This window comes from Nerophis lumbriciformis, linkage group LG09 (genome assembly GCF_033978685.3).
Source record: "Nerophis lumbriciformis linkage group LG09, RoL_Nlum_v2.1, whole genome shotgun sequence".
Classification (NCBI taxonomy): domain Eukaryota; kingdom Metazoa; phylum Chordata; class Actinopteri; order Syngnathiformes; family Syngnathidae; genus Nerophis; species Nerophis lumbriciformis.
Window position 1 is genome coordinate 25,112,401 of NC_084556.2, and position 10,460 is coordinate 25,122,860.

The following is a 10,460-nucleotide window of genomic DNA, read 5'->3' on the forward strand; positions in this document are numbered from 1 at the left end:
GGTCGTCGCGGTGCAGGATCTGGAGGTCGACGCGATGCAGGATCCGAAGGTCGATGCGGTGCAGGATCCGGAGGTCAACGCGGTGCAGGAAACGGAGGTCGACGTGGTGCAGAGACCGGTGGTCGACGTGGAGCAGGAACCGGAGGTCGACGCGGTGCAGGGACCGGTGGTCGACGCTGTGCAGGGAACGGTGGCCGAGTCGGAGGGAGAAGGTTTTGAGCTGTGGGATGGGACCGCACGAACTTGGCTTTCAACTCCTCCAGGAATTTTGCGGTCCAGAACGTTGGCTCCACGTCCCCGACAGGGGTTTCTGCGAGGTCACGATCTGGCTCAAGGATTCTGTCGTGAACTCGCATGGCTGCAGTAGTTGTGACCCCAAGATGCAGGAAACAGCAGGACGACGGGCAGGTAAGAGTCTTTATTAAACTCAAAAATAAGAGGAAGCAGTCATACATGTAAAGGTTCTAAACATAGTCACAATCATCGAGCACTGAGGAACAGGCGAGGCAGGCATAAATAGCAGCCTGATTGGCAACTGCAACCAGGTGTGCCGGGCTGCCAATCAGGGACAGGTGTGGGAAATGAGCGCTCAGAGGAGACATGCAGAAAATGGAAATCAAATATGAGCGCTGACAGGAAATAAACACAACACAAGGAAACACAAACAGAAGTGAAGTGACAGATCGTCACAATTGTTAATTATCATTATGAACATTTCAGCTTTTTGTCATAAAATTGTGCATTTTTGGTCTATTTTCCGAATGTTTTCTGTTTTCTACTGTAAATGTTATTCTACAATGTCCTATGCGGCCAATAAAAAGAGAGCCGGTCACGCCTGCACTGCATGGTTTCGGTGAGCCAATTCTGCTTTGATTACCTACCACGTCTGTAATAAATGTGGATACAAAGAAAACATAATCAATGATTTGAAGAATGCTTGGTGAAGAATTTGGTCATCTGAGTGGAAATGATTGTTGATTAATCTTGTGGCGGCATTTCAACTTACTCTAAACGCCATGTAATGTTTAGATGTTAACCGTTGTTGTTTTGCATTTTGGGAGCAATATAAGCTTGTGGTGTCAGGTCATCAGTAAATAAGTAAGCTCAGTGATATTTGATGGGTGGTCACCTAAAAGTCAAAAGGGATCAATATACACTTTATAGGTAATCTATTGGACATTCAGACACGCAGCCTTCCTAAACATCAGAAACATCGATCAGCGCATTTCAATGACATCCGTCTGACAATGAGCAAGTGTATCTGATCTGTTCGCCTTCACTGCAGTCACATTGAAAGATTCATATCTGATTTTCCTCCGCAGGCCTGATACCGATCAGACGATACCTGATTCCATCCATTTTGTCCTGCTTACACCACCATGACACATGCTGTATGTAACTTATTATTATTTACATGCCAGCCACCTTTCTAGTATATCTTCTCTTGAAACAGTTCTATAAAAAAATCAACTGAGATATAATTTAGAGTAGTCAGTGTACAGCTTGCAATGCAGTATAAATGTAATTTGCATTTAAAATAGGCCAAAAAGTGAGTACATGTCACAGTGGGTAAATATTTATTGTTAGCATCGTTGTTATCTAGCTAACACTGCCCTAGTCCTCTTGGGCATTGAATTCATCAGACTTATGCATGTTTTACTGATGACATCCTTGGTGCAGCTGGTGGATGAAGAAAATGTTGCCTTTTTCCATCTTCCTTCCTCTTGATTTAGGATGCACACAGGTCCTGAGGAGACATACTGCCATTGCCTTCAGCTCCCTGAGCAAGGCACTTATCATCTTGGTAGGTGTTTGTGCTCCTTATCATGTTGGAAAACTGCCCAGTTTACTAAGGTAAGGTGTCATGCATTATGCTCTGCTTCACAATGTCACAGACAGTACATTGTGGAAGTCATGTTTCCCTCAATGAACCACAGGGCCACATTAGCGGCAGCACTCATGCAGCCCCAGACCATGACACTACCATGCTTGGCATCCACTCACTTGTGTTACAGGCAATTTATCTAATGATGGCCGTGTGTTGAATATTTTTCAGTGGATAGTAAATCTAAGCGAGCTGTTCACTGACTACTCTAAATAAGAATGGGTACCAAACTCAGTACTTTTATAGGCATGCGCCAACCGAATTTCGTTGGTACTACTAGGTATCGATTCATGTAAAATCAAACCGTGCCATATTTTCATACCTTAGTTGCTCATGACATCACATACGGTTGCGGACAAAACACCGGTTCAAACACTTGGCAAGGAAAAAAGCACTCAAGCAGCACGAAGCCAAACTGCCTCTACATAGTGTTGCAGTTTTCAATGCCAACAAAATAAGTATGCCTGATAGAAAACAGTCGAACGTGACGTAAGGCTTCACTTTTCTAAAATGCGCTAGCCTAAAGCTAATTTGCATTGGATTTGCCATGACATGCTACATGACATGCTACATGACATGCTACATGACAAACTTGAAAAGTCTAACAGATTACTCTTCATTCACAATTGAAGTTAAAAAGTGGCTTTGGAGCAATCAAAGCTGCTCACACGGTCACTGAGGTGGGCACTATGATTGACATGTCAACTTAATGTGTATTATATTTATGCATAAGAGCATTTTGTTGTAAACTGTGAGATGTGTGTGTTAAAATCATGGTTGTTTTTACAAATGACAGATGTGAACAAGAGCATGTATTGTCTATGTGTGACGATGTAAATGAGAGGTTGCATTTTATGACTTTTCTTAATTTGATTACATGCTATAGTATAATTTTATTGTTATAACTGTATTGCATGTTTTTTGTATCTCTATAATTTAAGTAGCCAGGGACTGCAAATGGAAAGTAGCTATTTAGCTATAATCTGGTGCAGACCATACCGTATTTTTCGGAGTATAAGTCGAACCGGAGTATAAGTCGCACCAGCCGAAAATGTATAATAAAAAAAGAAAAAAACATATATAAGTCACACTGGAGCCTGGCCAAACTATGAAAAAAACTGCGACTTATAGTCCGAAAAATACGGTATATGTATTTGGCTTAATGTTTCTGTGCATTGTCCCATTCAAATAAAGACTAAACTAGAAACTGACTAGTATTAGCAATTTTACATGGCGATTTCAACACATCTAAACTTGGCAATGAAAACTGCGATTAAGAAGTATGTTATAATCAAACAGCTTGTGTTTAATAAGTACAATAATTACAGGAAACACTTTGCATTGCACAACATAAGAAGACATTCAGCCTTATGGCAAAGACTACTTCTTAGCTAGACAACACACCGTAGTGTGTACACTACTACAACCTAACATCCTGGAATTGCAACTGTATGCAAAGTGTACTATGTAATACTTGCAAATGAGACAATATATTCATCCATCCATTTTCTACCGATTGTCCATCTCAGGGATGAGGGGCGGGAGAAGGGGAGGGTGGTTGTACAGTACAGTATACCGGTAATAATAAAGTACTGTGGTACTATCCATTCATCCATCCATTTTCTACCGCTTGTCCCTTTCGGGGTCACGGGGGGTGCTGGAGCCAATCTCAGCTGCATTTGTTTGGTTGGTAATAACAAATTAAAAATGGTACTATACTGCTTCTAGAAATACTGATATTTTTTTTTTCTCCTAACGACGTAACATTTCTGGTAAAATGAGCAGAGGCGCATGTTAGGCAATGCACGGATGGCGTACTCACTGGCAGACATTTGTGGAGACAGAAGGGGAAAAGTATAGAAAAACGTCCTTGGACACAGAAGAACTTGAACTATTGCCAATGTATGACCCTGTAACTACTTGGTATTGGATTTGTTGTATCAGCAAAAATGTATGTAAAGTATCCAAACAACAGAATAATAAGCGATGTTTTACATTTTAACAGAAATGTAGAAAGTAAGCAGCTATTGACAGTAAATAAAAAGTAGATTAATAATACATTTTCTACCGAAGTGAAGTGAATTATATTTTTATAGCGCTTTTCTCTCGTGACTCAAAGCACTTTACATAGTAAAACCCAATATCTAAGTTACATTTAAACCAGTGTGGGTGGCACTGGGAGCAGGTGGATGACGTATCTTGCCAAAGGACACAGCGGCAGTGACTAGGATGGCGGAAGCAAGGATCTAACCTGGAACCCTCAAGTTCTTGGCAAAGTCGCTCTACCAACCGAGCCACGCCGTCCCTCCTAATTTTGACAAAATAATAGAATGGGTAAAGACACAATATGTTACTGCATACGTAAGCACCCAAATTAGGAAGCTTTACTTACTACTCAAAGATAAGTTATCTAGCGTGTTCACTATTTTATTTAAGGACAATATTGTTCTATGATTGCAATAAAAAATTTATGTTTGACGTATCATAAAATGTTCTGTTAAAATAAAGCCAATCATGTCATGTGGTCCCCTTTATTTTGAAAAGTATCTAAATACATTTTACGACCTGTATCAAACAGATTGGTATCGGGTGAACCCTAACGTAGATTAAAAAAAAAAAAAACAAGATTTTAAAAGTTAGCATGCATTAACACACAAAAAGTACCAAAAATAAGTACTGTTGCGTATCAGTATCAATTACCAGGTACCGAGTCAGTTCAAATGTAAAAGGTACCCATCCCTGTCTCTAAAGTACGTCTCAGTTGTACATCTGTAGTATAGTCTCTTCAGTGGATATACCGTGGTACTTCGGTTTTCATATGCCCCACTTTCCTTTGGATTCATTTTTTGCCAAAGGTTTTCGTACGCCATGGGCCTGATCTACTAAGATCCAAATAACACGCGCTAAACAGCCTGTGCAAACTTTAAAATTGCGTGTACATTTAGTGGGCCTGCATGCGTGTGACCTACTAATTACAAGTGATAACTGGTGCAGACAGCCTTATTTAAATGAGAATTTTGCGTGTACTACCCGGCTTTCAACATGGAGACACTCATGTAGCGCCGGAACTGCAGCCTGGGCAGCCTGGACAGCCGGGGGAGCCTGCTGAAGAGAGGTACCCAGGGGAGTGGGGGTTCGAACCTCGGACCACCATCTCGCACTGTTCCACTCACTCAACAGGCGAAAACAAAACATCAATAAAAGTTATATTTGAAATAAAAAATATCACAAAATCTTTCAGTGCCTCAGACTGGAAGTCTCTGCAGAGAGTGGTGAGGACGGCGGAAAAGATCATCAGGACTCCTCTTCTTCCTATCCGGGAGATCGCAAAAAGCCGCTGCCTGACCAGGGCTCAGAAAATCTGTAGCGACTCCTCCCACCCCCACCAAGGACTGTTTTCACTGCTGGACTCTAGAAAGATATTCCGCAGCCTCTGTAGCAGAACCTCCAGGTTCTGTAACAGCTTCTTCCCTCAGGCCATAAGACTCTTGAACGCATCATAATAATCCCCTCAATTCCCCCCAAAAACGGATTAACTCGCTAGAATATAAAGACAATATAACATACATCCATAAACTTGGATGCATATGCAAAAGTGCAATATATTTATCTGTACAGTAATCTATTTATTTATATCTGCACCTTATTGCTCTTTTATCCTGCACTACAACGAGCTAATGCAACAAAATGTCGTTCTTATCTGTACTGTAAAGTGCAAATTTGAATGACAATAAAAGGAAGTCTAAGTCTAAGTCTAATTTACTGTACATTCACGTTATAATGCTCCGAACTGTGGCGCTTTGCTAGGTTTTGAAACATGCAGCAGACATGTACCAATTTTTGTGTGCATTTTAGAAGCGGTGGAATGGGACCCACTTTCTTAAAGGGGAACATTATCACCAGACCTATGTAAGCGTCAATATATACCTTGATGTTGCAGAAAAAAGACCATATATTTTTTTAACCGATTTCCGAACTCTAAATGGGTGAATTTTGGCGAATTAAACGCCTTTCTATTATTCGTCACATCGGGAAGCAATCCGCCATTTTCTCAAACACAATTACAAATACTGGATGAAGTGGCTGGGAAGAGGGAAGTCTGGGCTTCCCTGCTTAGGCTGCTGCCCCCGCGACCTGACCTCGGATAAGCGGAAGAAGATGAATGGATGGATGGACATTACAAACACCGAGTCAAATCAGCTCTGTTATTTTCCGTTTTTTCGACTGTTTTCCGTACCTTGGAGACATCATGCCTCGTCGGTGTGTTGTCGGAGGGTGTAACAACACGAACAGGGACGGATTCAAGTTGCACCAGTGGCCCAAAGATGCGAAAGTGGCAAGAAATTGGACGTTTGTTCCGCACACTTTACCGACGAAAGCTATGCTACGACAGAGATGGCAAGAATGTGTGGATATCCTGCGACACTCAAAGCAGATGCATTTCCAACGATAAAGTCAAAGAAATCTGCCGCCACACACCCATTGAATCTGCCGGAGTGTGTGAGCAATTCAGGGAAAAAGGACCTCGGTAGCACGGCAAGCAATGGCGGCAGTTTGTTCCCACAGACGAGCGAGCTAAACCCCCTGGATGTCTTGGCTCACACCGTCCTTTATGCCACCGAAGATGATCAAGAGAAGAATATCGACCCTAGCTTCCCTGGCCTGCTGACATCAACTCCAAAACTGGACAGATCAGCTTTCAGGAAAAGAGCGCGGATGAGGGTATGTCTACAGAATATATTAATTGATGAAAATTGGGCTGTCTGCACTCTCAAAGTGCATGTTGTTGCCAAATGTATTTCATATGCTGTAAACCTAGTTCATAGTTGTTAGTTTCCTTTAATGCCAAACAAACACATACCAATCGTTGGTTAGAAGGCGATCGCAGAATTTGTCCACGCTTTCTCCCGTGTCGCTGGCTGTCGTGTCGTTTTCGTCGGTTTCGCTTGCATACGGTTCAAACCGATATGGCTCAATAGCTTCAGTTTCTTCTTCAATTTCGTTTTCGCTACCTGCCTCCACACTACAACCATCCGTTTCAATACATTCGTAATCTGTTGAATCGCTTAAGCCGCTGAAATCCGAGTCTGAATCCGAGCTAATGTCGCTATAGCTTGCTGTTCTATGCGCCATGTTTGTTTGTGTTGGCATCACTATGTGGCGTCACAGGAAAATGGACGGGTGTATATAACGATGGTTAAAATCAGGCACTTTGAAGCTTTTTTTTAGGGATATTGCGTGATGGGTAAAATTTTGAAAAAAACTTCGAAAAATAAAATAAGCCACTGGGAACTGATTTTTAATGGTTTTAACCCTTCTGAAATTGTGATAATGTTCCCCTTTAAAGGAGATGCGCTGGAATTTTGCAAATGCAAGAAAAAGTATATCGCAAGAAGCTTTTTTTCATATTCATGAAAAGAAATGCAAGCAGACAATTGCATTAGATTAAATCCACCCCTTAATTCATCGAGCAGCTATTAAAATTATAAAAGGATGTTGCTGAACTGTTGCCCCCCTGTAACATGATGACCGATTGAGTAGTTATTTAACCTGTAGTTATTTCAAAAGCCAAGGTGTGAGACATTTTGTAACTTTTGTCAAATTCTGTAGTTGGTGTGGAAGAAGTCTCACGGCAGAGTGAGACACAGAAAGACCATTGTGGGCAGGAGAAGGATTAAAGAAGAGTCAGTAAGTGTTGAAGAGGAGTCATTCTGTCTCCTAACATTTTTTGTGCCCATCTTCTTGGTTTGGATGAACATGCTGTCAGTTGTCGGGAAGTGGTCTGTCGTCCTGATGGGTCTGTTTGTGGTGAATATTTTACTGGATGAGGCTGATGTGCTGTGGGGGGACACACGGGGTGAAGCTGGACTGGAAGTAGCAGGGGGGATTTTCATTGTGGTGACATTTGAGCCGGTGTCGTGTGCGTGGAAGTTGTCGTTTAGGGTCAACCCTCCAGTCTGACCTGAGTGCACTCCTCCACAGATGGGGTTAGTGCGGCACGGGCAGCCCAGGATCAGGGCGGGGGTACGCTGCACCCAGGAGAGGAGGTAGTTCATGTCCGCTTTAAGGTGACAGGCCCAAGGGTTGTTGCCCAGAGTGAGCACTGTTAGGGAAGTCATCTTGTCCAACACTCCGAAAGGGAGATTGGATAGGCGGTTTGTGTGAAGATAGAAGAAGGTCAATTTGGGAAGTCGGTCCAGTGAACCTGGCAACGTCTTCACAAGCCAATTATGGGAGATGTCAACGATCTCCAGGTGTGCAGGCATGTTGGTGGGCAGAGTCCAGAGGTGATTGTGGCTCAAGTTGAGCACACACAGATTGATCAGAGTGTTGTTGATGAAAACGGTCCTCTCCAGCTCATTGTCGGAGAGGTCAAGCACCCTCAGGTTCCACTGGTTCACCGTGTCGTTCTTGTCCAGGAGGCGGATACGGTTGGAGGCGGCGTGCAGCTGCCAGAGCGACCGAGGCAAGCGCTCCGGCAGGCGGCTCAGGCCGTTGCCAGACAAATCGAGTACGCGGAGGTGCGTGTAGGAGGCCAGCCCGCCGTCCAGGTTGTGGAGTCGATTGTGGGACAAGTTGAGGCCTCGCAGGTCGGCCCGGAGGCCGTCGGGCAGCTCTCGGAGGCCCCGCCGGGAGCAGTCTGCCTTCCTGTGGCTGCAGGAGCAGGCAGCGGGGCACACAGCGGCGGCTCGTAACCCCAGCAACAAGACAAGCAGGAGCACCAGAGGGGCCTCATTAGGGGGCAGATTCTGCTGAGCACGCCTGCTGAAAGACAAGAGTATCGGCGGTGGTCTGATGCAGCATCTTTAGCACAGGACAGCACTGCAGCTAAAAACTTCCACTTTGCCAACATAGCCAGTCATCTAATAAACACTTTCAAATGACACAACAGACATCTTCAACACTTTAACATTTTTAAAGAATAAGCAAACACAGAATGGTTCAGCTGGTTTTAAATGCAGAAGAAAACTACTCACCTCCTCATTTTAAAATTCCACTTGCTGCAGACACTCAAGTCTCGGAGCAGCTGCCACTGAAAGAAGTTGACCCTTGCACACTAAATTTGTCCTCAAATTGATGGTGCCTCTTTCTGGGTATGGATCCTTTGGGTGTCTGCGATCAAGCTGTGTGCTCCTCCGAGTTCCTCTCTGGTGTTAGTTTAGTGGGGAGGGTGTTTTCAGAGCAGGCGGCTTTGGGGGGGTCAGAATGAAGAGAAACTTCCCATCATTCTTTGTAAAGTCTGGCACTATATTCTTGCATTTAGCAACTAATGCTGTAGATAATCCATTAATTGATTGCATTGTGTCTTATAGCTGTGTTCAAAATGAATTGCTGCCACGTATCAAATCATTATCAGGTCTTTCTTAAACAAGGAATATTGAGCAATCATTTGCTGTTATGCTTCAAGTGTGAATGAAGACGTTTAAGATGATTCACATTCATGCACCTTTCTATTTGTCAGGAGCAATCCTTTTTATTATACATGTTTTATTTTATTCTTTTGGAATTGTTTTATTTTATTTGTTTGGCAATGCTTATTGTTATTTAGATTTTTCAGCAATTTGTACTTTTTTATTTCTATTACATGATTTAACAGTTTTTTTTATTTATTTTTTTTAAAGCAGCAATTCTCAATCTGCTGATTTGTGTTTTAATTCAATCACACTTTTAAAGTTCAAAAGCAGTACATGTAATAGACAAGAAAAAAAATGTGAATAAGGTCATAGAAAAAGACTAAACAAATCTAACTATGAAGGAAAACAATACAATTATTTGGAGAAAAAAACTAAACATTAGTATTACATTGTTAAAATTATGTTTTTGGTAAGATTAAGGCATTTGCATTAAAATAAAAGGTTGTTTTTTTTCTTTGTAGTATTATTGTATTTTTTATATATTTTCTTCATATAATGGCCCTGATACACATTATTTCACACAGGATTAAAATACATTTTATGCATTTTAAATTGTTGCTTGTTTAATGTACAATACGAATGGAATATATTTATTGCGGCTATTTTAGCCAATTTATTTATTTATGTTTTTTATTGGTCGTCCTCAATAGGGTTCCTCAGTTTTTGATTGAAAATATTAATAAAATATATATTTTTAATCCTGAAACAATTAACTTGATTACTGGTATAGCCTCCAACACCCCCCACGACCCCAAAAGGCACAAGCGGTAGAAAATGGATGGATGGATGGATTTTTTTTTCACTTTGCGAAGGTGCACATGTAGTTGAAATGAAGAGAAAAGAAAAAATGATGCAGCGCTCCACAAACAAGGCAGTCAAACACTGAAAATGCTACATTCTGCCACAACACATGTATCTCTAATTGGTTTGAACATATTATCATTATGTTATTTCCCTCATTTTATACAACATTTAAATTCCCACAAAAAACATGTACTTTTATCAAATGACAAAACAGCATGACAAAAGTTCTGCAAGTTCATAGAAAATGAGCAATATCTGACTTTAAAGACTTGAGATGTAACATTTTACAATCTCAGGGTATTAAATCGATCGCAACTGGACTGCTTGGTTTGTCTTAGAAGACATTTCACCGCTGA

General features: G+C 41.7%; 1 protein-coding gene across 2 annotated transcripts; it reads right to left on the bottom strand.

Annotated features, from left to right (window-relative positions):
* Positions 1-7,035: 7,035 nt before the first annotated feature.
* LOC133607110 (oligodendrocyte-myelin glycoprotein) lies at positions 7,036-9,040 on the bottom strand. 2 transcript variants are annotated; one of them, XM_061961570.2, is made up of 2 exons: positions 8,863-9,040; positions 7,036-8,647 (listed from the first exon to the last, which is right to left on the bottom strand). In XM_061961570.2, the coding sequence occupies exons 1-2, from the start codon at positions 8,868-8,870 to the stop codon at positions 7,513-7,515; spliced, it is 1,143 nt and encodes a 380-aa protein (XP_061817554.1). In that variant the 5' UTR covers positions 8,871-9,040; the 3' UTR covers positions 7,036-7,512. The 2 variants fall into 2 exon arrangements, with proteins under 2 accessions (XP_061817554.1, XP_061817553.1); XM_061961569.2 differs by having other exon boundaries at positions 7,036-8,650.
* Positions 9,041-10,460: the final 1,420 nt, after the last annotated feature.